Raw genomic sequence first — 27,956 nt, 5'->3', positions numbered from 1 at the left:
ATGGTAGTCTTGATCCATGGATAGTTTTCATCCATGGAGCCCCTCAAACTCTTGATTTCAAAAGTAAAAAACCCCTAAAAGCTAGGGTTTTGTCTCCAAGTCATGGATTCTTCCTAAAAATAATTTTTATGATTTAATTGCATTAATTTATGATTTAATTGTGGAATTATTGTAGTTTTATGATAAAATCTCCTATGAATCCATGATAACCCATGTCCCCAATTTATGAACTTGTGAGGTAGATAAATTGTGGTGAGATGAATCTTATCAGATTATGTTGTAGTAATTTGGTGATCTGAATCATGTTGTCTTCCATATCTAATGTTGTAAATCTAGATGTATTGGATGGAATGTAATCCTTGACCCAAAAGGGGTAAAACATGAGAATTATACAGATTGTAGACTCATTGTACATGCTTGTGGACATGATTATAATCTAATTGTTGTGTTGATTGAAAGTCCATTCTCATAAACACATAATGAATATGATGTGAAAGTTCTTATCATATTATGATGATTCTAAGGTTGAAAGTTCATTCTCACCTATTGAATCTAGGAGCTATTTTATGGGTTGTGTTGGATGGAGGTTTAAGAGAGTTTCCATGCATGTAAACTCAATTCAAGATTAAACATGTAATTGTGGGAAGTAATGCTTAGCACCGAGTGGATATTGAATACGAGATAGAGGCTCTCCAGTTATGAAAGGCAGGGTTTCTAAAGCTAATCTTATGAGATGGAAGCTCCCCCGTTAAGTAAGGTTGGGGTTTCTACTAACAATCTCCTTATCCCATAACTATGTGCCCTCATAGGTCTTTAGCTAGTGGATCCACCTAAAGGCTAATACATTTTAGTTCTACCTTAGGCAAGTAGGACACCTCTTTTCAGTTTGGGATATGACACCGTTTCCCAACGTTAAGCTCATATGGTCTATCTTTTCAGTTTGGGATATGACACTGTTTCCCAACGTTAAACTCATATGGTCTATGTCAGTTAAGGCTTATTCCCAATATAATGAAGAAGATGAATTATTAACTATGATTGCTCAAGAAGCTTTACTTAGCATGGGTAGGATTATGGAATCTTACTTATGCATTGCACAAGTAGACTTTGAGGGTGCTTACGGTATCTTTCCATTATATTATGATGATCTAAATGTTAAACATGCTTATGACTTATGTTCTTCCATTGTCTTCTAAATGAGGTTTCAACTTACAATTTGTATGCATTTAACTAAAATGTCCTTTTTAGCATGTTTTCAAGGATTTTATGCATGGCTATCATACTTCATTTTTGTACTAACCCATATTTTTTCTACCTTTTCCACAAAGTGTAGGTTTCGGTGTTTGAGGTAATCTTCCTTCGATTCAAGCTTGGATCGACTATTCTCCTAGTTTGTGGTGAGTCCTCATGGATCCAAGGACGAGTGATGTCTTGTTGTTCTTTTTCTTTCATTGTACTACACTTTCAGATTTATTGTAAGGGTTGTGACCCTATTTGAGACTTCGATTGTAATAGATGGCTAAATCAGACAAGGTCTAGACTTCAACTTTGCTTTTATGAAAACTTTTTAAGGCTTGCGTTTTACTCTTTATTATTTTTTACTTATGTTATGTTATGCTAAGTGGCTTACATGATGCCTTTAGGGCCATTATGTGCCTTGTTACGTCTAAGGGGTACCCTTAGGTCGTGACAAATGAGGCTTACCAACTGACTTTGAGTGCTTAACTGGATCAACGAGGCGCTAGATGCTGATCCTGGTTACCTGTATCTGCATCATTAAATGATGCAGGTCAAATGGTATCAGTACATTGAATGTACGAGCATGCGATGGTTAAACTAAACATGACATAAGCTTGAACTGAATTCTGAAAGAAACACTTACCTTAACTTTACTCAACTCATGGATACTCAATTCAATGCAGAAATAAACAACAGTAAAGATGCAGTTTATATAAAGAATTTAAACAATAGGTAACAACTCAATATACATATATAATAAAGTAATATAATTCTATAGGAGATAATTACTCAAAAACTAGCTTAAAGGCTATCTTGGAAATCGGTGTTTCCTCTCTTGTTTAATATGTGAAAATATTTACTCATTTAGGAATACTTAGTCCCCATATACTCTTTTTGAAGAAGTGAACTTCATTTGTTACTCTTACTTAACTCAAAACTCAAGTCTTAAAACAAGTATAAAATATTTGCAAAAGACTTTTTGAAAGGACTCTAAGAACTCTGTAGACTTGGCTCTTAACTTTCCTTGAATTTGAATTTATGGATTCAAGGATTGTGATTTGTGATAGGAAAGAGCTCATGATGTTTAGGAGTCTTTTTAGATAGTTAAACATGAGAAACGATCAAGAAATCACTGTCTGGAAACAAGTTTGTGACGCGGAGATGCATTTAAATATTTGATCGCGAAATAAATTTTGAGCCAAAAGAGTCTATGACCACTCTGCGATGTGGAGAGAAAATTCCCCATCGTGAGGAACACGTCCGGGACGAGGACCTGGTACCAAGATTCACCCGACTTTTTCCTTCTTCATTTTCTAACCCCAATTCGCCTAAACTCAGTTCTTTTTCTCAAATTCTCTTTAGATTTAGAAACCCAGTATATATATACACAATAATCTAACTCAAACAACTCAAGGAAACAACACTATAATCTCAAGAAACTCCTCAATCTCAACCAAAATTCAAGAACGAAAGCAATTCAAGAACACACATCAAGAACATTCAAACTTCCAATCTTTTTAGGACGACTTCACGCTAAAATAAACATGTTTGGCATGTGGGTGAATGAACCCAAGGTTATGAAAGTCTCATATACCTCGTACGATCAAATCCTTGATGAAATTCGTAATCAATTTCTCACGAAGACGACGAATCTTGACTTTCCTCTTCTCTTCTCTCTTGAGTTCTGCTCTCTAAAACCTTAGCGTGAATTTTCAATTGTGCAAACTGAACCACTTCAGTTTTGACCCTAATTAATTCACTAAAAACGAATTTAAATCAATTGGGTATGGAAAAGACCATAATACCCTTCTAAAATCCGGTTTTGACTTCCCTTATCTAAACATCCCGACTTCCAATGGGCATATCTCCCTCATACAAACTCGAAATTGAGCAAACTTGGCGGCATTGGAAATATAATTCAAAGGTCTTTCCTATGGTATCTTGTAGCACACCTAACTCATCCTGATTTAGGAGTTATGGTCGTTTGAAGTTGACCCAAAACTCATACTTAGCTTAACTTTGTCAAACTTTCCAAATTTGATTATTTCCAAAATCGATTTATTTCTAATTCTAGTTCTTTCAAATAGAGAGGTGTTACAATGTTGCCTCGTATAGATGATCTCTTTGACCAGTTGTAGGGTGCATGAGTATTCTCAAAAATTGATTTAAGGTCTTGGTACCATTAGTTAAAGATTAGGATCGAGGATGTACCCAAGACGAAGTTCAGGACTCGGTATTGGAACTATGAGTTCTTAGGATGTCTTTTGGATTGACCAATGCACCTGCAATCTTCATGAGTTTGATGAATGGTGTGTTCAAACCATTAATTTATACCATTGTAATTGTGTTTATTGATGAAATTTTGGTCTATCGAAGAGTAAGGAAGAGCATACAGACCATCTTCGTATTGTTCTGGTGTCTTTGGGAAAAAAATATTATGCAAAATTTTCTAAGTGTGAATTCTGGTTGTTCGGTTGTCTTTTTGGGTCATGTGTTTTCAAAAGAAGAGGTTATGGTAGATCCCAAAAGATTGAAGCACCAAAGAACTAGGTCCGGCCTAGTTCTATGACTAAGGTTAGAAGTTTTGTGGTGCTCGCCAGCTACTATCGGGGGTTTGTGAAGAATTTTTCCTCTGTTACCACGCACTTGACAAGGCTAACTCAAAAAGATTTGTCTTTTGAGTGAACTGACAAATGTGAAGAGAGCTTCCAAAAGCTCAAGACTCTTTTGACCATAACACCTATTCTGACATTACCAGTGGAAGGTAAGGATTTCATTGTTTATTGTGATGCTTCACATTCGGGTTTGGGTGTTGTGTTGATACCGAATAAGAATGTCATAGCTTATGCCTTACGACAGTTGAAGATTCATGAGAGGAACTACCAGATGCATGATTTGGGGTTGGCAGCGGTAGCGTTTGCTCTCAAGATTTGGCAACATGATCTTTATGGAGTCAAGTGGAAGTGTTCACTAATCATCGCAGTCTACAACATGTGTTCACTCAAAAAGACTTGAACCTGAGAAAATAAAGATGGATGAAGTTACTTAATGATTATGATACACCATTCAATACCATCCGAGTAAGGCTAATGTGGTGGCAGACGCAGTAAGTCGGAAGACAGTGAATATGGGAAATTTAGCTTGCTTGGGTGTGTCCCGGCAACCGTTGGCTAGAGAGATAAAGACATTGGAGACCGGGTTCATGCAATTGGGCATCTCAGAGAAAGGTGGGGTGTTAGCTAGCATTAAAGTTAGGCCCATTTTCATTGAGGACATTAATGCCAAGCAGTTTAAGGATGAGAGTTTGAATGAGCTCAGAAACAAAACAGAGGCAGAAAATGTTGCTCTTGATGCAGGTGGTGTGCTCAGTTTTAGGGGGAGGATTTGCATTCCCCGAGTGGATGACTTGATTCAAAAAGCGTTGATAGGACCTCATAGTTTGCGGAACTTTATTCATCCAGGTGTGACCAAGATGTATCGCGACTTTATTGGTGGCTTGGCATGAAAAAAGATATAGGTGAGTTTGTGGCTAAGTGCCAAAACTGTTAGCAGGTAAAGTATGAGCCTCAAAGGCCTGCCGGTTTGCTACAGAAAATGCCAATCCCTGAATGGAAGTGGGAAATGATAGATATGGACTTTGTGGTTGGACTTTCCAAGACCATGGGAAAGTTTGACTTCATTTGGGTTGTGGTTGACAGACTGACTAAGTCATCCCACTTCATTCTAGTCAGAGTAGACTATAATGTCCAGCAGTTGGCAAGGATTTATGTTAAGGAGATAGTAAGGTTGCATGGGGTGCCCCTTTTTATCATCTGAAACTGTGGCACACAGTTAACATCAAAGTTTTGGGGGAAGTTGCATGAAGAGTTGGGCACTTAACTCACTTTCAGCACAACTTTTCATCCACAAATTGATAGGCAGTCGAAGAGGACAATTCAACTGTTGGAAGACATGTTACGGGCATGAGTAATTGACTTTGGAGAGCATTAAGATAAATTAATACCTTTGTGTGAGTTCTCCTACAACAATAACTATCACTCCAGCATTAACATGGCACTATTTAAAGCACTTTCTAAGGAGGGATGTAGATTGCCCATAAGATGGTTTGAGGTTGGAGATGTGAAACATTTGGGTTGGGGTGGAGTTGGTAAAGGATGTTCAAGATAAGGTGAGGAGTATCCAAGCTAAGATTTTAGCCGCTCAGAGTCGACAGAATGAGTATGCAGATCGTAAGGTAAGGGACATGACATTTCAGACTAATGAACAAGTTCTTCTGAAAGTGTCACCCATAAAAGGGGTGATGAGATTTGGCAAGAAGCGCAGTCTCAGTCTTCGCTACATTGGCCCATTTGAGATCCTTGATTGTGTAGTGCCAGTAGCTTATAGGATGTCTTTACCACCTAGCCTATCTGGAGTCCATCCAGTGTTCCATTCATATTAAAGAAGTATCACGGGGATGAAGATTATATCATCAAGTATGACTCAGTTTTGTTAAACAAAGATCTTAAGTATGGAGAGGAACCGGTTGCAATCATTGATCATGATGTCCGAAAGCTAAGAACCAAAGAGATTAAGTCAGTGAAAGTTCAATAGAAGCATCGTCTGATTGAGGAAGCTACTTGGGAAACCAAGAAGGACATGCGAGATAATTATCCCCAACTATTTGATGATTCAGGTACTACTCTATTCTTGCCTTAGCCTAGTTTTCCTAGTTTGTCACTCGGGGACGAGTGATAAGTAAATTGTTATCTATTGTAACGATTTATTCCCGTTGTTATGGATATGCCAATGGGGAAGGAATTTGGTCCAATAAACTCCTGAGTAGTAATTTGGAAATTTCCCGCCTAGGCCAAACTTGGATGAAATATGAGTCAGGTGAGGTCTAGGGTAATTCGGTAATGGATGGGGGATTTGATATAAATTTAATATTTGAGTGGATATCCAAGACGATAAGGATTTTGTACGGCTTTACGAAATCAAATTCGGACATGTAGAACTCCCCTTATTGATTTAAGCGTGAAATGGTGGTTTTAGAACGTCAAGGTTTGAGGGTTTGTTCTGAAATTGAAACTTGAAATAGATATTCCGAGTCTCTATCTCTGTACAACCCACCGCGGCGGGATTATTTCTACCATGGCGGGGTAGCTATGGCGGGCCAGTCGCAAGTAAAAATGGGAAAAGTCCCAAAAATGTTATTTTTATGCAAACTTCGTTCTTGGAGAGAAAATGGGTGGCCTATGTCTATTTCTTCTATTTTTTCACTAATTCTCGCGCTAAAGGTAAGTCAATTACTCCCTAATTTGTAAATTTATTCTTAGAACTTAGAATCCTTGCTATTTGTCCTTGGGGGAGGGTTTTGGTTTGAATTTAATGGTGGAAAAAGCCCTAGTTGGGTGTTAGGATCATGAGATTGGCCAAGGGTTAGTATTTGGATATAATTCGGGTAAACTAGGCCTTTATTATTGTTCCTTTGCATAATTTACTTGTTTTAGACCAAGAACAAGCTGAGAGACTTCGGAAAGGGAAAGCTCAAGTTCAAGTTCCTTAAAAGTGTTCAGGCTTGGTTTCAAGGTAGGTGATAATTTGATTTCCCATCTATGTTATATATGTCTACTAACTGATCCATTGTATTCATGCATATATGTGAATAGGGAAAGATGAAATGAATTTAATGAAATGACTAATTGTGATTATGTAGCATGCAATGAACATGTTACCTAATTGTGCTATACAAGTGTGTAAATCATTCATAGTGGTTGTGATTGTGTTTGTGATTGTGGTTGATTGGATCGGGTGTCAAGTTCTGACACATAATTAGATCGGGTGTCACGTTCTGATACATAATACGATCGGGTGTCACATTCTGATACATTATTGGATCGGGTGTCACATTCTGACACATTATTGGATCGGGTGTCACATTCTGACACACTAACAGTTTGAGTGTGGTTCCATGAGAGGACCATCATTGACTGTTGCATTTGAGATTGATATTGTGAAACTAATATATTGGGCATGAACTTGTAAATTTTTATTCTTTCTATATATGTATGGTTACTTTGTTGTAGTTACTTGTGTATGTCTCATTTACTGGAATAGCCGTGTGATCCTACCAGTACATCATTATTTGTGTAGTGATACTGCACTTGTTCTTTCTTTGTTGAGTACATGACATTTGTAGGTGGCTATTGAGAGACCTAAGCTAGGAAATCACTGACTTGTTAAGTTCAAGGGTGAGCCAGTTCCTTCAGGCTACCATGGATTCATCTAGGATCTTAGTCCATTTCCTTCGGACTTAGAACTTTCAGACTCTTGCTTTATGTTTAGCTGTTTTGGGGCTGCATCCTCTTATCTTAGACCGTTTAGTTAGAAGTTTTGGTGCAATGACTTTCATGTTCTAGGGGTTGAATTTCCGCTTGTTTATGTTGTTTTTGATAACTTATTGAGTTTATAGGAACTCAGCTTTTAAATTCATTATTTAAACCAGTTTCCACATTTTAAAATGTCTGCCTTTTGGTTAGTATTATTTAGTTAGGTTGTAGTAATGGTTCTCCCACCGGAGGGTTGTGCCAATCACGGCGGTTTGGATCGTGACACACTATTAGCAATATTACAATGTAAGCTTGTCAATGGCCCAAATATACTTTAATTGTTATCCCAATCTATATTATATAATAAAGGAGAAACATAGACAAGGTGATGTGGTACCTCTCTATGGCCTCCATTTGTATTTGTCTTTTTTCTCATTTTTTGACATTTTTTTCTTATTTAAATTAATTATTGTATTATAAAATCAAATTACTTAATTTATTACAAATAAATATTTTATGAATGGAGTAACATTTATAACAATGACTCTCAACATTCTTTTTTTTCTTTGTTAGTTTCACTTCTAATCATAAAATGATAATATATTTTAAGTTTTTCTGTTTATTATTTAATTTATTTACAAGGAGTAATTACCCATCACCTACACCTCTATAATTTTTATTTTTAATAATATTCAAGACTCTCATAATTTTAATGTCCATAACCTTCAAAAATTAATTTGTAAGTTTATGATGTCTTATGGTATTCCTATATTTCGCCTATATAAACTCATATTTAGTTTCATGGAGATTCACATTCAAGATTATCATTTCTCTTCTTCATCAGATTGGTTTGTGAATAACTAAAATGCAACAAAAAAGAAGTACATGAAGGTGAGAAATATTTCATTCCCAAGTCTTCTACATTTTGCCTATCTAAATTCACATTTAATTTCATGAAAATTCACATTCATGGATATATTTTCTCTTCTTTATCATATTAGTTCGTGAATTAACTAACATGTAACGAAAAAGAAGTACATCAAAGGTAAGAAATATTTCATTCTCAAGTCTCTTTTTAGTTTTATGTATTTGGATATGCTTTCTTAATATTTTATTTATGTATTATCATTCTCCAAGCAAGTATGATTAAAAAAAAACTTTGTAATAATGAACAATGTGTTGTTAGTATGTGATTGTACTCTTTAATATTCAATTTGCTTAATACAATATAGTTTGATTACAATATGTGTGAGATTTCAAGAGAAGATTATTATTTATTTGTTAGTACAATTGAAAAAATCATTTACAGATATATTACATATAATTTAGATTTATTTCTTTCTTTTGGTATAATCACTTTCAATTGGTATGATATTTTATTTATTTATAATTATGGATTTTTTATTCAATTGGTAGCATATAATGAAGAGGTTGACATATGGAGTACATAATATGATGCCGGATCTACTTACAAAGGAAGATAGTAGAAGAAAAACAATTTTTGAAGCATAAGTAGGGATTATTTTTGCTAGAAATTTTTTTGTTACTTTGACTTGTATTGGTAAGGTAGCTACTTTTGCTAGAATTTTTCAAACTTTAGTTTGTATAAGTAAAGGGATAAGGGTCTGAAAAATACCCCAACTTTGGTTGGATTTGTTGTTGCGATACTAAACTTTCATAAGGACCTATTACCTCCCTAGACTATTTAATACAGTAGTTTTTACCCCCTAAACTATTTAATAGTGTATTTTAAAGGTATATATGTGTCCACGTGGACACATTACTATTTATAATTTTACATTATTTTTTATGTCCATGTGGACAAATATATATGTTTAAAATAGGTATTAAATAGTCTAGGGAGGTAATAGGTCCTCATGAAAGTTTAGTATCGCAATAACAAATCCGACCAAAGTTGGGGGTATTTTTCAGACCTTTATCCCTATAAGTAAATTAACTACATGTATTGGCAATGCTACTCATTTGGTTCTTTACTATTCTATTATTATTTTTTTGTTATGAAGCACAATTAATATAACTATCTCATTTAAAAAATAAATAAATTATAATGATAATGAGCTTCATTTTTATTTGCAAGAAAATAATTAAAAATAAAATATTAAATTCTATGATGTCCTTTTTTTTGTGTGTACTATTCTTTTGTATTTGAAATGTATTTATATTTTTTATGACGTCACCAATCATTTTATTTTTTTGTTCATTATTTTATTTCTATCCCTTATTTTCACATTTATTTATTTATACAAATAAAATTAATACATAATTATTAATGCAATTAATGTCTAATAAAATTCATAACTCATGTCTCTTCATTTTACTTGTAACTTATACTCTTAAATATTATTATAACTTTTTCATGTTTCTTTTTCACAATTTTTATTAATATTTTAATAAATGTTTAAAAAATTAATTATAAAGACACAATGAAGAACTCCAAAAGTTTTTTTTACGAAATCAAATTTTTTATAGAGGATCATAAAAAATATGTATACAATATATTGTCATTTCAAAATATGATCTCTATTTCATTTACTTCACCATGGTAAATAATTGATTCTACTATACACATATGAATAGTTTACACTTAAAAAATGTAAAATAATTCAATTTTATATATTTTTAAAAAATGAAAAAACGTAACATACTGCATATGAAGAGAATATCAATATTGTTTATATATTTGATACTAACATGAATATAAATATTATATATCATTGTCCAATAAATATTTCCTATAGTCGCGCGAAGAGCAGACAATTTCCCTAGTTATTCTATAGACAGTAATGATCAAAACATAATAGACATATTAACATTAAATGTTAAAACTAAAAATATGAATAGTAAGGCTAATACAAGAGAAATAACCATAAATATATAGAGTATATTATAGATAAATGAAAACTACTATCCTTTTGGAAGCCAATCATAATCATAGTTAATACCTTTGTCCCAAAGATGATAAAATGGGATGACGTATTGACAAAAGATGTTTGACATTTTGACTCCATAACGGAGCAAGAAATCGAGAAAGAAAATTCAAACATTAATCAAGTAATTCAATTTCTAGATGGATCAATACATTTAAATTTATATGAACCCAATCTTGTAGTCAAGCCTCTTCAAGTAAAGAATATCATTTTCCAGGTCTTCTTTCTCGTCGATCAGGGAGGCAGATGAAATATTATTAGAAGACAGATAGAAATTAAAAAGGGTAGATTTCTCATAAACAAATCCCAAGGCGAAATATGAATTTAGAAATTCTTAACCCTTAAAATCAACAAATCTTACTACTAGTAAAGTTCAAGGAGTAAAGGACTACTTATGCAGGATTAGCTCTTGTTGGTGTAATATACCACAAATACAATAAATTACAGTTGAAAATAAAATGATAAAAAATGAATAAATAATCTTTAGGCTGAGGCGGATATCGCGCTCTCTTTAAAGAGATTCTAGCCCACTGCAGCAAATGTTTTTCACTGGTCCAGCAGTAGTCCTTCTTGACTTGTCCCCTGTAGGATACAACAACCTAATCACAAAATATAACTCAACAACTCTGGACAAGAGTTGAGTCCAAAGCTCCACAAAAAGAACACCCCCCTTTAACATATAATACTCTCTTTTGTATAGTGAATATAGTTGAAGACTTAGAATATTTTTCTATGTCTCAATTCTCTCTTTCACTACACTAACTCAATATACACAATATAACACTTCTCATTTTTTTCTTACACTATTTCTCTTGTATCTCATCTTCTTCACAATCCAAAGGAAGACATCACTATTTATAGGTGAGAATTCTTCCTTACAATGAATAGGAAGACAATGAGTAGTAAATTCGATAAATGAATAGCCCAAAGGTAACATAAGTTACAAGGTATAATGAGGTAGAATAATGGGTGAAACTAGTGGTAGATCATAGCAATAGTGGTTACAAGAGTTACATCACAATAATGGCCACATTTTTGTCAACTTATACCCACTAACATATGCACTTAATATTTTAATTTTAATATTAAAATGCATAAACACCAACATTCCACCACTCATTTCAATATTAAATTAAGAGATTTCTTCACAACTTAGTTGAATGTAGAATATTATTCATAATGAAGGTGTGTTCTGCATTGAACCTTCACTTAGTAAAACAATAACCTTTACTCCAGAGTCAGTAATGATCTCAGACTTGAACTATGACTGCTTAAGAAAAATAAAGTATCACTTCTTACACACGATAATCAAGGTGTTGACATAAGCTTTAATAGTCAGCACATTACGACCTTGTGTTATCCCAGTTCCATAAGTGCTTTTGAGAACAAGCTCATTCTCATAGAAAGCGGCCTACTATCATACTCATATGGGTGAAATCTGTTAAGGGTGCTCCTATAAGTTGACACCCCACTCATTCGAGATACAAAATTTCATTAAGAGTTCAAAGACTCAACCTCCACAAATCATTATAGGATAAATGCACTCACATCATAAGGCTTGAATCTCCTTAAAATTGTTGTTGTAATATACCACAAATACAATAAATTAGAATTGAAAATAAAATGATAAAAATGAATAAATAATCTTTAGGCTGAGGCGCGAATATTTCGCTCTCTTTAAGAAGATTCAAGCCTACTGCAGCAAATGTTTTTCACCGGCCCAACAATAGTCCTTCTTGACTAGTCCCCTCCAGGATACAACATCCTAATCACAAAATATAACTCAATAACTCTGGATAAGAGTTGAGTCCAAAGCTCCACAAAAAGAACACCTCCCTTCAACATATAATATTCTCTTTTGTATAGTGAATATAGTTGAAGACTTAGAATATTTTTCCATGTCTCAACTCTCTCTTTCACTACACTAACTCAATATACACAATATAACACTTCTCATTTTTTTCTTACACTCTTTCTCTTGTATCTCATCTTCTTCACAATCCAAAGGAAGACATCACTATTTATAGGTGAGAATTCTTCCTTACAATGAATAGGAAGATAAAGTAGTAAATTGGATAAATGAATAGCCCAAAGGTTACATAAGTTACAATGTATAATGAGGTAGAATAATGGGTGGAATTAGTGGTAGATCATGACAATAGTGGTTACAAGAGTTACATCACAATAATAACCACATTTTTGTCAACTTATACCCACTAACATATGCACTTAATATTTTAACTTTAATATTAAAATGCGTAAACACCAACAAATCTGATGAAAATTTTGAATTAAATTTAAAATATTTGAATAAGCTATGGAGAAACCCAAAAAAACTCCATCAAAAGACAATGGTATATACAAAGATATTATTTTAAAAATACATAAATTTTAAGAATTTTTTGTAATTTGAAAAAGAATAGGAAAATGGTGTAATTAGCTCTTAACACAATGAAATTTATGTAAATTATACATTTTTTTTTCTTATTGGACTTGAAAGATTTCCATATGTCATAAATATACTTCACTATCTTCTTTTTATGTTTGGGCTTGTAAAAGGGTGGAGAAATTCTATCATTTCCTTGGTACCATTTGTTCGAAGGGTTAGATCACTAGATGCATATTTCCAGCATATGTAAATATGTAAGATTGAACTTTATACATGGGTGAAGAGTACTTGTAGATACTTGAACTATGTGTTTGACACCAATAAAAGGACAATATAGTCATAATAACAAAAGAATTATACAATAACTACATTTAGATTATAATATGACCAATCACATTGTCCCATTTTAACTAAAATGACCAAAATATCCTCAAAATACAAAAGCAGACATATTGACCCCTCTGCTAGTTTTCTTTTTTTAAAAAAATTATTCGATGTTCATTGTTCACATTAACTTAATTAAATCTAAATTTGCACATTGTATGACCAATTTACGATGAAGACGCTGTTAAAAAAATAACACCTTACTCATCTTGCTAGCTTTACTCATCTTATAGTGTAGTAGAGTAATGTATAAACAATATACAATAGTCTTTTATTTTTGGGTTAAGACTCAAAGTCATTCTTATTTTTTTTTATATGGAACACTAATAATTCCTTATGTTTGCAATATTTATCTACTTTTGATCCTTCCCTAGAATTTCACCTATTTTCTTAACGTTGATTTTATCCATAATTTAGTATATGAAATGCTCAATCGTCTTCCTCTATGTTTAGTAAGAATAATAACTTATGGGAGAAAAGGTGAGAAAAAGACGGCTCCTAATTTAATACAAGCATCATTACCGTTAAATTAAGAATCTATCTTCGCTTTATGAACTATGTCAATTTATTATAAACAAATGACATTGTAAGAAAAGAAATTGTGTATTGTTACACGTGAAATCAATATAATAAACCTTTCAATATCAAAAAAATAATAATTTGAGGATAGAATTAAAGCACACCAACTATATAAACATGAAAAACTATTAGTGCTATGTGAAAGAATGAGGATGGTTTTGAAAATAAATCTAAAGATAAGAGACTAGTTTAGGCTTCATTTGTTTACACATCATGGAGGTCTAAGTCTGAATGGTTCAGACATTAGACCATTAAGTACATTTGTTTTCAATACGAATTAAGTACTTAATAAGTATTAATATGTTTTAATCAGATCTAAAACAGAGTCTTAATATCTTTAAAAGGTATTTGTGTGTAGATAATATTCACTATCTATCCATAATCATTAGCCACTGTCACTAACCACCTCTAACATGTACACCCATCACCATCACCACCACCGTTGTCAACCACCATTACTGTTGTCTACCACCAACCATCCATGTCATCACAACCACCACCGTTGTTAACTATTAATGGCAGTTGCTATCAAACTTACCTCCTTCATCATCATGATTATATCCATTGTCATCACCACCAATGTCTCTATAGTTGCCGCCACCTCCACCTCCGCCACCACTATCAACCACTATAGTCAATTCCTACTATCAGTAAACTACCCCATCACAACTAACATTGTCATAAACTATCATCATACATTCCCCCGATCACCACCATCACCACCTCGATCACTATTATTAGCCACTACCATCACTATGGTCAATCTCTACTACCAATCACCTACATTATCATAACTAGCACCACCGCCCCGTCTGCTATCACAAACACATCACCAACCACCACACATTCTTCAGCCACCACCATCAACACCACCAACTACTAACATCAACCAACTTCATCATTACAACCACCAACACCGCTCCCAATCGCCACCATTATGATAGTCCCACAACACCAACCACCTTCATCATCACAACTATACCATCATTACTAGTCACTAACAATAATTATTACCATCACCACCACCACTACAAACTATCTCCATCATCACTAGTATGGATATTATATTTTTTAATCAAATAATAATTTTTAAAAAATATTTATTTAATTTTTATTTGAAGTATATATTTATTATGTACATTTAAATAAATTATGTATATTCAGATGTTGAAAAAACAACCGTATTCACTTTGTATTATTAATTTGTTTATTTTTAGATGCGAAGGGATGAAATAGGAAAGAAAAAAAAAAGATGCAGTGGCCAGTAAGGACCTCAAAAACTCACCATTCATCTAAAAGAAGAGGAGTTGGTAAATGTAACGTGGGACATTGGCGTCTTCTACTTGTCCTTTGCTCTGCCGTCTGCGTATCAAAAACTGGTATTTCATTCTCCCTCACCACAAAGCTTTCACTCAGAGTTCATACCATTCAGTGAAATGTAAGTCCCAATTATACGCAAACATGAAAATCTGATTTCAGAATTAAGTTTGATATCTTCTGTTTGGATGTAATTTTTGTTGTTTTCTTTGTTTGGTTTGTGGTTAGGGAAGGGGAATTAAAGCCGATGGATGCAGAGCAACTGCGAGAGTATGGTCACAAGATGGTAGATTTCATTGCTGATTACTACAAAAACATTGAGAATTTCCCCGTTCTCAGTCAAGTTCAGGTTTATATCAATTTCTCTGATAACTCCTCAATAGTTAATTTTGCTTTTAACCTAGACATATTGCGGAGAATTTGCAGACCTATTCAAAATGATATTGATTAAGCTCACTCTTTTTGCATGCATACTGATACTGTCATGACCCAACCCAATTCCCTAAGCTGTGAGGACAAAAATGCTGAAAATAACATAAATAGTGCCATGTCTAAGTCATAATTCAATGCAGAAATACAAAATAATCCCAAACCCGGTGATTCAAGTTATGAACTGATACAGAGTAAATACAATTGTTTCTCAAAAGTAAGTACATCCTGGTGTGAACGAAAGAACAGTAGAGAAAGAACAGAAGAGACTCCAAGGTACTGCGAACTAAACAAGAAAATCACCACTGGTTGCTGGTGGTAGGTATCCGGTGGAATAAATCGAGGTGCGCGAAAGCTGGCCCGGACACCACAGTTGTCAAATAAAAAAATAATTAAAAAAATAAAATCTCAAGATCAACTTCCTTAGCACCCTCTTTAGCTGCAGGGTACTTGGATTGGTATCTGCATGCACAGTGCTGAAGTGTAGTATGAGTCAACATGAACCTAGAAAGTATCATCACGAGCCCCAACCAAATAGTGGTGAAGATTCGTATCGAAAATTCACTTTCATAAACCTGTGCAATATATGAAATGGATCATTAAAACTCAAAACGAGGGTCTAGTTGTTTCACATGCATGTCTACTAATCCTAGTTGGTCACCAGATGAAAGATCATTGTTCATCATAAAGCTTTGTTTAGTTGTTAGTAATTAGACCTCATTTATTGATTGTTTCCACGCCTTGTCTTTGCACAGCCTGGTTATCTTCGTAAGATTTTGCCTGAAACCGCACCTGCTCATTCTGAGACATTGCAAGACGTTCTTGAAGGTGAAATATTTAGTTTTCACTCTATTTTCTGTTTTTCCATTTCTGTTTGTTTTTAATATATTTATCAATGCCTCCTTGTGCTGTCAAAATGGATATATTGGTTAGATATTCAATTTTTGGATATTTTGTATAATTGGTTTCTTCGACTTCTTGCATCATCTTAACAATGAATGAATAAGACATTGATGAGCAGGATGCTAATGTGTGTAATTTGGATCTTGGTGCATTTGATCCAGATGTTCAAACAAAAATATTACCAGGGGTGACCCACTGGCAGAGCCCAGATTACTTTGCATATTTTCCTTCAAATAGTAGTGTGGCTGGATTTTTGGGGGAAATGCTCAGTGCCGGGATTAACATGGTGGGCTTTAGTTGGATAACTTCTCCAGCAGCGACAGAACTCGAAATGATCGTTCTGGATTGGCTTGCTAAAGCACTTAAGTTGCCTGATGAATTCCTTTCAACAGGTAACATAACTGTTTGACATTAGTTTCTTGTTCTTCTAAAAAGCTACATGCCTTTTATTTTCCAATCCAGCAGTCAAAAATGGTTGAATCATAGATTTACGCGCGAAAAATTTGTCAGTTTGAATCCTTATTGCGACAAAGTAAAAATTTGAAATTAGAGATCTTGTTCTCTTGGAGCTCACTTAGTCTTGAGTTTTGGTTAAATGTTGTGTACTAGAATATTGAGACAAGTTAAGCTAAAAGTTAGGAGAGAGAGAATAGAACCATATGTTTATAAGCTGATTGAAAGATGGATGATCACTTAAATATGTCCACTGTATATCCTTTCCGAGAGATATCTTTGCTAAGGTCAACCAGGGCAGCTGATTGGCCACAATTTGGTATCCTTTTGTTTAAATTGACTTTCAGGTCAAGGAGGTGGAGTGATACAGGGAACAGCAAGTGAAGCTGTTCTAGTTGTGATTTTAGCTGCTAGGGACAAGGTTCTGAGAAGAGTCGGAAAAGATGCAATTAGCAAACTTGTGGTCTATTGTTCTGATCAAACTCATTCTTCTTTACAGAAAGCTTGCCAGGTATATGCCGGAATTGATTGAAGTTGTGTGTGATTGTTGATTTACTTGGCAAAAACGGTGACAAAACAAAAGTAGAGGATGATCATGTTCCGTACACCAATATTTAGCTACATCAAACATATGAAAAAGGGTTTTTTCTGCAAAAGAAGTTTCTTTTTTTAAACCAATGGAATTCATCTCTGAGATATAGTTCTCTTTCTTTCTTGTGGCAGATAGGAGGAATTTATCCTGAGAACTTTCGGGTGCTGAAAGCAGACCCATCCAGGGATTATGCTCTTTCTCCTGATACACTTTCAGAAGCTGTATCACATGACATGGCCACTGGTTTAATACCTTTCTTCTTTTGTGCTACTGTAAGGGAAATAGAAAAAGAAGACACCATGTTCATCTCGCCAAACCATATCTTTCAATGTATTAGCAAGAGAACTATTTTTTGGTTTTACTTTTTAGGTTTCTCTCATTTCAGGTAAGATATTGCGAGGTCCTTAGGTCTCTCTCATTGACAAGATAAGTTACTGCTAATTCCTGTTCTAGAGAGAGAAAGTAGATCATTAATTTAATGATGTCATATTGTGATTACTGTACCTTGTTAAGATACAAGTGTCTTGAACTTAAAATCCGAGTTTGAGACTTTTTAAGGTTGTCCTAACCTTTTAGTATCTTTTTATTTTTTTTTGCATTTAATGCTTTCTTTGAATTCATTTTTTCCTGTGACATATTTATATTGGCCTGTCTAGTTGGCATATAAATGATTTGTTGTATTAATAACATCTAATAAGGACCTTCACCATTGTATACAAAAAGTAAAACTTATCTAGGTGCTTTTCCATGCACAAGTGTTCTTTTAATTTGTTAATGTATCAGTAAGTTGGTGAAATGTAAGCACTCTGAGTCGCTTAAAATGTGAGACATCACGAGTGTAAAATGGGCTCCAGTATATCAGTTTAAAGCTTTAGATGCAAATTGTTGGTAATCAGAGATTGTTGTAAGTTGGTATATAATGACATGTGTAGTAGAATATTAATGGATGCCACCTTCCGAGTTTTTCTCATATCTCTTTTGCTTACTTTTGACGTGTAATTTCCTTGCTGTGCATTCTAAAATGCTTAAGCAATTTTTTGCTATTCATGCATAGATTGGTACAACATCTTCAACTGCTGTGGATCCTTTGCTCGAGCTGGGAAAGATTGCCAAGGTAAAGTCTGGTGAGGTGTTTGGACATCATGCAGGGAGAATCTGTTTGGGGGATGATTTTTTAAAACTTATAGACTAAGAAAGGAAGTATGACCATTGCTAAAAATTAAAACTAGGACTGGGCACTTGGTTAGTTCAGTCAGCTTGGTTTTATTCATTCACAGTTTTCAGTTTTTAGATGGCAAACTCAGATCAATTTTTTTCATTTGGTTCGTTTTGTTAGTTTTTCAGTGTTGCAATTTTGTCACTTTTGCTTTAATTTTTTTCCTTTGCTACTCTCTTATTATACTTTTGTGGACCAAAAGAATTTATATATAACTGAATTCTAATAGATCTCACTCTAATAGATTCCTTATTGTATACATTTAGTTGTTAATTGCACCATTCTTCATATTTCACGTATACATTTCAACTTACATACTCCCAAATGTATTATAACTTTGTTTATCATTACTGTTGTTCTCTGCTTTGAATCGAACGAAAAATTAAGTTCCAAGGCTGGTAAGCTTCTCTCTCTCCTTAATTTCTTTTCCTGGTTTAGACTGCATATAACTCACCACTAGCTCAAATATTAACGTAAAATTTTACAGGTCTGAATATTTTGATGCTCCAGGGTGAAGCTAAATTACTGCTTTTAAGTTGTAACCATGAAACAACAATGCCAAGTATCCAACAAATTAAATATCGCTACTTTCCCTTTGTTGTGATTGATAGACTTCTTTCATGAACCTGTATTTGTTGCTCACCACTGGCTCAAGTATTCACAATCTTCACTTCAAGATCCCACACTTGGGTAAAACCATAAATCATAGATAGCTGGATTTTAGCCTCACTGATGTCAAGCACAAACCATAAAAGTGATGCCCAAAGCAACATAAAGTATAATCTGTATTTTTTGTGGACTAAGATTATGGAAGAATCATCTTATAGACTTATACTTCTCTATATCCCACTCCTGTAAGCCATTTAATGAACCTTCCGGTTCTGGAACTCAGTACCTTAAGCATCAATCCTCTTTAATCAGATGTCTTGTTATCATTAGCAGTATAACTTGTTATGTTCTTTGATTTCCTTGTTTAATGAGTCCATATATCCACTGTCAAAGTCCATATAGAACAAGGCTAAGTCACATGCCTATTTGCAGAGTAATAGCATATGGTTTCATGTGGATGCGGCCTATGCTGGAAGTGCATGTATCTGTCCGGAATACCGGGGCTATATGAATGGTGTAGAGGAAGCTGATTCTTTCAACATGAATGCACATAAGTGGTTCCTGACAAACTTTGACTGTTCCGCTCTCTGGGTCAAGGTACAGGATTATTTTCTGGTGTTATTCTATAAAATAAATAAAATTGCGTGCAATCAACTACTAAATGAAGACCACAGTACATTTCCAAATATCTCTTGACTGAATACAGTGCATGTTATCTTAAGTGATGCTGGAAACAGTTTCTCTAGATGGCCAGATTTTCTTAGAGTTGCTGCTCTGATAACTCATCTTCTTAGTTCATTTACTGGACTCTTACTTTACCAGACACGGGAGCTAACATGAATTTATATTGTTTGGAAAACTGGACTTTATGGCATTTTCATCTGAACAGGACCGGAGTGCACTCATCCAGTCACTGTCAACAAATCCCGAGTATCTCAAAAACAAAGTAAGTATCCTTGGTTCAATGCTTGTACTTTGACATTTTCAGTTTTCATTAGTAGTAATAAATACTCCCTACGCCCATTTTATGTGGCACCCTTAGACCTGGCACGGTGTTTAAGACAAAAAGGAAGACTTTTGGAACTTGCAGTCTAAAACAATTCTTAGATATTTGTGGGGTTGAAAATCATTTCATTAAGGTTAAAAGGGGTATTTTAAAGTTCAATTCTAATTATAGTAATGTGACATTCTTTTTGGGACGGACTAAAAATTAAAGGGTGCCACATAAAATGGGACGTTGGGAGTAATTATCTTATCGTGGAACATAATATTATCCCACAGTCTAATACAGATAAACTAGGGCTCATTTCTTGTTTATTCAAAGTATGAAAATGGAAATTGTTTTTTTCTTGATAACCGAGAAATGTCTGAGGGTCAGTGATGCACGGTTCGGAACTTGGTGGATAATGGGTCTGTCCTTCACCCTTATCCACTTAAATACCAGGCTTTTGGCTGCGGCAAGGTTCGAACCTGTGACATGTGCATAATCACACATCATACGATGCGCTCTTACCACTAGATAAAATCCCGGGGATGACATGACTATTAGATTTATGAAATGTAATCACACATAGGTTACTTTTAGTTTCTCCTACTGATAATGATCCATTCTTGTGTAGTTTGGTGGGAGTTGAGTAGCAGCTCCCTTTTACCCTTCCTTGCGAAGATGCTTCAAACTCTATCTCCGTTTTCTTTAGATCAGTCTTTTCTATGTATATCATTGTCTTGACTGAAAGGTATTTTCTGCATGCTCTGTAACTTAATTTTGTTTTGTAAACTAGTTATCTTGTGCTTTTGAGGCATCCACTCTATCTGTTCTAAGCATCTGATAGCCAAACTTCTGATGGAAATGGCTTCTATTGCATGAAGTAAATTATTATTGAATTTCAATATGTAACATCTTCCTTTTGGAGATATTTCAAAAGTTCAAATGTTTAACTTTATAACCAGTTGAATTTTCTATTTGGAACTAACATTGTCGATAGTTTGATCATCCATTTAATTGTGAAAAATTTCGGCTCACCCTATAGTAATACCCTTGATACTCCAGGCCTCTCAAGAAAGCATGGTTGTGGATTACAAAGATTGGCAAGTTCCTCTTGGACGCAGGTTCAGGTATGCCATTAATGTCATATAAAGTTAGTTAGGTGCATGTTGAATTGTGGGCCGTTCCACCTAAAAGTTTGAATTTGTAGAGAGGAGACACAATTATATATTTACTTTAGGTTGGAAACAGTGCTACATACTGTTCAAGTGATAAATATCTTAAAGCAAAATGACAATAAATATAGAACACTGGATAGTGAATAAGAGCATCTATGATCTAGTGAGCTCTTAAATGTTACTGCTCCAGGTTTGAATGAATTACTCCTACTCAGCTACTATGATGACATATGAAAGCTAGCCTGTCATGCAGGTTTATGAAATATCTTGGTCTTTAAAAATAACATGTTACAGCTTAATGATTCACAAGCTTAAGTTCTTCAATATTTAAAACATTTTTGTAAACTCAACATCATTTCAATATTTTTTTGGTAGCATACTCAAAGAACTCTGTTTTAGAAAGTTCTGATGAACTTATTGCAACATTCAGGTGCAGTTTCCTTGTATCTAACTTGGTTTATTAACTAGATCACTGAAGCTGTGGATGGTATTGAGACTCTATGGGCTGGAAAAGCTTCAAGCTTACATAAGAAATCATATAGAACTAGCAAAGCTATTTGAGGAACTTGTTGCTCAAGACAAGAGGTTTGAGGTAAAATCTTCATATCAAAGTAACCTATGTGGAATGCTTGACCAAGTCAAGTAGGATCTTTACAGACACTGGCCGAAATCTACCTTTTAGAAAAGCTCAAATCCCCTTGTTTCTATGAAAAGCTCCCAATATCTCTTCTAACTAACAAATCTGTCCTCTGAAAAGTTTATTTACTGCAGATTGTCACCCCTCGGAAGTTCTCATTGGTTTGTTTTCGCCTACTTCCACCCCCGAGTAATGAAGATTATGCCAACAAACTGAACCATGACCTGCTAGATTCTGTCAACTCAACTGGGAAACTGTTTATTTCTCACACGGTATGTTTGAATTAAGCGAATTTCCCTAGAAACTTGTCTTTTACTCAGAACTGGGGATTAAATCGATTGCTTCAGTAATTTAGTCATATACAGCTTACTTTCAACGAATTATGCAGCTTCTTTCAGATAGATACATACTGCGCTTCGCAGTAGGGGCTCCACTGACAGAAGAGAGGCACATTGTTGGAGCTTGGAAAGTTTTACAAGATGAGGCTGCTACATTGTTAAGTAAATGTTAATATTAATCCATTATTTCACGTCATTATTAATTGACCACATTAAAGAAATGCAATTTCTTTTGTCTTGTTCTCGTTGATACTTTTATTACAGTACTTTGATTGACTTTTCTGTTCTACTTAATGAAGCTTAGAATACTGCTGGGATTTTTTGCTTTTCTGCGACAATTGGAAGCTTGTCTACCTCTACATTTTATCATTGATCTCATGATGTCACTCAACTGAATTCGGAAGATCTTGAACTCTGAAAGTTGGCTGAAAGAATCATCATTGCCTTTAATAATTTCAGTGTGACCCATTTATATCCGTCAAAATTTAGACCTCTAGTACTACCTGATTGTTTCTTTCACCCCATTTATCTTATTATCTTGCTGCTGTTACTGCCTGTTATTACTGTTTCCGTTTCATCTATCGGAAACAGCTTCCCTATCCTCACAAGGTAGGGGTAAGGTCCGCCCTCCCCAGACTCCACATGTGGGGATTATATTGGGTATGTTGTTGGTGTTGTTGGTCTAACTGATATCATACTAGAAAGGGGAAGAATACCTCGTCTATTAAGTTGGATAGAGTTATACTGCCAAGACTCGAGGATGCAATAAGATTTCACTTATGCAATTGTATGAGATTAGGACCATCAGCAAGAGTAAAAGATCAAGACACATTGAGAAGAGATAAGTGCACACTGTATTACCATTTTAAAGTATAGTTATTGAGAGTAATTTTAACTTCCTACGATGAGCACTCTTAGGCTTTATCCAAAATTCTATTTGATTTCCTTTCTTTTGCATTTTTTGGTGGTTACACCAATGCTGTACCAAAATTTATTCTACTTTATCCTAAATTCAATATGCTGTGTTGCTGTGGCACGTTTATCAAGGATATGATTTATAAATGTAGTCTAAAGTGTGAATTAGGACTTGAGCATGTGTAGAGACCACTAGCTAATGACAATCTTTCAGTAGCAGCAACGGAAACGAGATATGCTTGCTATTTAGAAGAGTGGAAGTGAGCGTTACATATTGTTTGTGATAAATAGCTACTAAAAGGGAGAAGTGGTCAGTTGTTTTTTGTGAGTGTTGACATCGGTACTTTTTCTAAACAGAACATTTTAAACTATCAGGCTAGCACAAGGGGCTATTATCTCAATGGTCGAGCTCACCCTTTCCCACTATTCTTTACTCATCATTTGGCAAATCTCTTACAGTATCAAATGGCCCCTGCCTCCCGCTAACACTGTGTCTTAGTAGCATAAGACTACTCCCTAGGTTGTCACTCTATCCCTCTATAAAATATTCTTTTTCCTGCCTCATCATAAGCAACAAAACTCTAATTGACATAGGAGATCCCTCCACCTGGTCCACTCCAGTTAGCCTTCATTCTCTAGAAGACTAGAACCAAGAACCAATGGAATTTTTCGCAAATTTCCCATCTATCATTTTTATGGACAGCTGAATTTCCATGCACTTCCACTCAAAATTGGTCATGTATCCACTGAAGTTCAAGGGGAAGAAGATTAAGGGATAATACACCTTATTTAATAAATTTTGATCAATTGTACTCTGAAACCTCAGTTGCTTGTATTTGTGGTCAGTAGCAAGAGTGGCAAATGTAGTGCAGTTATAAGTATAAAAAAAACAAATGAGGTATATTGCCTAAAACTTGGTACTGCATGACAGGGTTAGTGATGTGAAATTATAGAATCAAAGAACACAGAAGCCCAGCAAAAAGTAGTTTGTAAATATTTTCTACCACTTCCTTGTTGCTAGACATCAATACAAAAAACCCAATAGAGAATAGCCCTTGGCATTGCCCTGAAGGTCGAATCTGTGAACTCTTATTTGTTTCAAGGCATGAGCTTAGAGTGTGAGCCCAGGGAATTTTGGAATGATTCTTGAGATCAAGTGGTTCAGGCAATGATGACACGGATAAGGTATAGATAAATGGCATATGTTTCCTAGATACATATGCATCGTGTAGTCATTTCCCCTCTACCTTAGTGGCCCATATATTCATTGGAACGAACTTAGATTAGAACATGTTCTCCTGTCACATAACGGAAAGAGAGACAGAGAGAGTTGGAGAGATAGAAAACAAGACCATTCAATTTTAATAAGGATAGAGATATGCATAATAGAAAAGCCTATATCAGATAAGATATATTCCTTTGATATGGATTGAAGTGGTGTTGGGCGAGTGGTGAACTGTAATAGGTGCTCCAAATGCTCATTTTTCGTTAGTTAGTGCTCTATTATTCCAGTAATGTCGATTTCCAAGTATGCAACTTTCAAGATTAAGATGGGTATATTACATTATCTGAGCACAGGAATAAAGGTTACATGGTTTTCGCCAAAGAACATATGATTGAAATTAATCCTTTGGGCCACATATACTGGAAGTATTCATTGCCTTTGATCATACAATAGCTTGAGTATTTATGGATATTACTCTCTGAGTGGATAAGAGAATTGATGATTTTTGGTTGTCATTTACTCAAAAGGGGCAAACATGTAAGGTGCAATACTTCAAGTTTGCAAGTAACAGAAGGACCTTTAGCAGGCATAGAATCCTCTTATGTTATTATACTGATAAACATGACCTTACATCCTTCAGAAGTCTTTATCTTTATTCTTCTGATAAGAACGTACAGAAATCCAAAAGACGAAACAAAAAACTCAAGCACAATAATGTCAAGTCATTGAGGCACTATCAAAGAGAGTGAAAATAAGAGGTTCATCGTGCCTTTAATTATGTTCCTTGTTTATGCTCGAGTTATTCAAAGCATAAACCTGAAGTACCAATCATAAAGAAAAAATAGGGGATAAATGATTCAGGAAGAGAGTTGAAAGTTGTTAATTGAACTTGCATTTAAATATGTGTCCTCTTGTTGTGAATGAGTCAACATGCTTCATAATTTTGTTCCTCTTTTTATATTTTAATTTGTTAACAATAGCAAGCTAACAGCGCAATGTGGGCGATTAAGACGTAGTTATTATTGTTGTTAGTGACAACAAAGCAAGTATAATACCTTGCAGAGTGGTACTAGAAAATGCTGTTGATTTGTCAGTATCCAAGTGTGGATGTTTGAGGAATAACTTAGGTATATTACATTATCTGAGCACAGGAATATCTTTGTGATCATTCAAGCTTTTGGTTTCAATTAGGTTGTTTGACAAGAAACACTTTATTGGAATCTGATCCTTAAGTGTGTGTGTGTGTGTGCCAGAAATGTTGACTTTGTTAGTGATGTTTTACTGTCTTTATTCAAAAAGGGTGAAAAAATAAGGCTGCAGCTGTGCAACAACAGAATCTTTAGTAGGGATCGGATGCCACTTTAGGGCAAAAAGGATGATGTAGGGTGCATTTGTGATTATATATTTCTATTTACTTACCAACAACAGTTTATCCAATGTGATATCATAAGTGGAATCTTAGGATCTGTGTAACCTTATGTTTTTTGCTTCGTTATGAAAAAATATTTATTTTCCTTTAACAAATATTTTTTCCCGTTCCAACATACCCTACATCTTCAATTTTGGCTTGCTCCACTGCTAACATTAATGAGAATGACTAGAATATTGGAACAAAACTTGCATTGATATCTTTTCTGTCATGTTGTAGATTGTACGATGTACACTCTACCTAAAAAATCATGGTGGGGCACTTTATTTGGATTTTAAAAACTATTGCAATGTGTTTCACTTAGAAATAAATTTAAATCCGTGATATTTAAATTTCTGTACGACTAAAATTTAGATAGTTTTGTTTAAAATTCAATAAAATAGCTATAATATATAGCATAATTTCATGTAAAAATAATTGAATTCAATTTTTATTATGTTTGAAGTTAAAATAAAAGTTATTAAACTTCAGTTATATGTAGCTAACAAAGTGCAAGCAAAAATTATTAAAAACTCAGTTTATATGTTTGAACTTCAATCACATAAAACATCAAAAATTGTATATTTAAAACTATTTCAAAGTGAAAACTCTAGATAGTTTATACATTGTAAATATGATTTAAATGATAATTCCATAATCAAATATTTGTAATTTTAGGGGTTGTTTGATAGAATGTATTGAAAAAAATAATAATGCATGTATTAGGTTTATGTATTACTAACACTAGTACCATAATTGTGATATACTTTTCTACCTATATATAACTAATGTATGCACTCTATTTGGTATTAAGGTATACATAACTAACTAATATATGAAAATTCATCGTATTCGTAATGCATAGGATTATAATGTATGCATTAGTATATGATTAAATACACAATCTCCCCTCAAAAAAATTTCCACGTCTTTTCCATGATATATATGGAGAGTATTTTTGTAAATAATTTTTTAATTTTAGCATGTTATTTTTAATATAATAAATCAAACTATGCATAAGAATAAGTTCAACATAATTATTATAAACATTACTAATACAACATTTTAAACACTAATTTTATAGGGGGAACTAAGAAAATACCCCAAGAAAAATAATTACAAACATACTCTCATTTATATTCATACCCCACTAAATAAGTACACTATATACCCCCAACTAATTTTGTTTAACTTATACTAAATCAGTATCATATATTGTATTGTTATCATTAAGACTGATAATTTCACTTAGTTGATACTATATATAAATATATATATATTATTGGTATTATTAAGGTTTCTTATTTAGAAATTACTCATTAATCAATGATACTATAAGAGTACATATATAATCTTATACTATAAGAGTACATATACAATCTTATAGTATCATTGACTAATGAGTAATTTCTGAATAAAAAACCTTAATGATACCAATACAGTATATATATATTGATTTAGTATCAATTAAGCGAAATTATCAGTCTTAGTGATACCAATACAGTATATGATACAAATTTAGTATTAGGAAAGAGAAAATTATCAGTCTTAACGTTTTCTTTTTAGAGAATGGGTGTTTTCTGAATTACTTTGAATTGGATTGTAAACATATAATTATTTTGAATTTTATGGCTCATTGATGTAGTTTTTCCAATTGTATACCTCTACTAAATGAACTATTATTGATTTTGTCTTATCCAGATCAATTTTTTTCTTTCTTTTTTTCATTCGATGCTCAATACCCACATTAGAGTCTGATAAAATTTAAATTCGCAATGAAAATGTCACGCCTCACTTCCCACCAAGACGGACAGGCACCCGATGCCCTAAAGGATCGAGAGAACCAATATGTAACATGTGCTTACTATGCATATAATAACTATGACAATCTTAAAGTTGTA

At 33.9% G+C, this 27,956-nt stretch overlaps 2 protein-coding genes across 2 annotated transcripts; both read left to right on the top strand.

Annotated features, from left to right (window-relative positions):
- Nucleotides 1–4,366: 4,366 nt before the first annotated feature.
- On the top strand, nt 4,367–5,055 carry LOC125869618 (uncharacterized). The gene is made up of 2 exons (XM_049550085.1): nt 4,367–4,738; nt 4,792–5,055. Exons 1-2 carry the CDS (start codon nt 4,367–4,369, stop codon nt 5,053–5,055), a joined length of 636 nt encoding a protein of 211 aa, XP_049406042.1.
- Nucleotides 5,056–15,112: 10,057 nt separating this feature from the next.
- On the top strand, nt 15,113–22,752 carry LOC125870159 (tyrosine decarboxylase 2). Its single transcript, XM_049550504.1, has 13 exons — nt 15,113–15,288; nt 15,396–15,516; nt 16,352–16,424; nt 16,661–16,891; nt 17,300–17,463; nt 17,676–17,816; nt 18,599–18,658; nt 19,802–19,966; nt 20,259–20,315; nt 21,420–21,484; nt 22,001–22,124; nt 22,304–22,441; nt 22,558–22,752. Coding segments are annotated over exons 1-13 (1,464 nt in total). The 5' UTR covers nt 15,113–15,286; the 3' UTR covers nt 22,681–22,752.
- The last annotated feature ends 5,204 nt before the right edge of the window (nt 22,753–27,956 follow it).

The sequence above is a fragment of the Solanum stenotomum genome, chromosome 7, assembly GCF_019186545.1.
Source record: "Solanum stenotomum isolate F172 chromosome 7, ASM1918654v1, whole genome shotgun sequence".
Classification (NCBI taxonomy): domain Eukaryota; kingdom Viridiplantae; phylum Streptophyta; class Magnoliopsida; order Solanales; family Solanaceae; genus Solanum; species Solanum stenotomum.
Note: the sequence above shows the minus strand (reverse complement) of the source record. Positions and strands in the feature narration are given on the sequence as shown.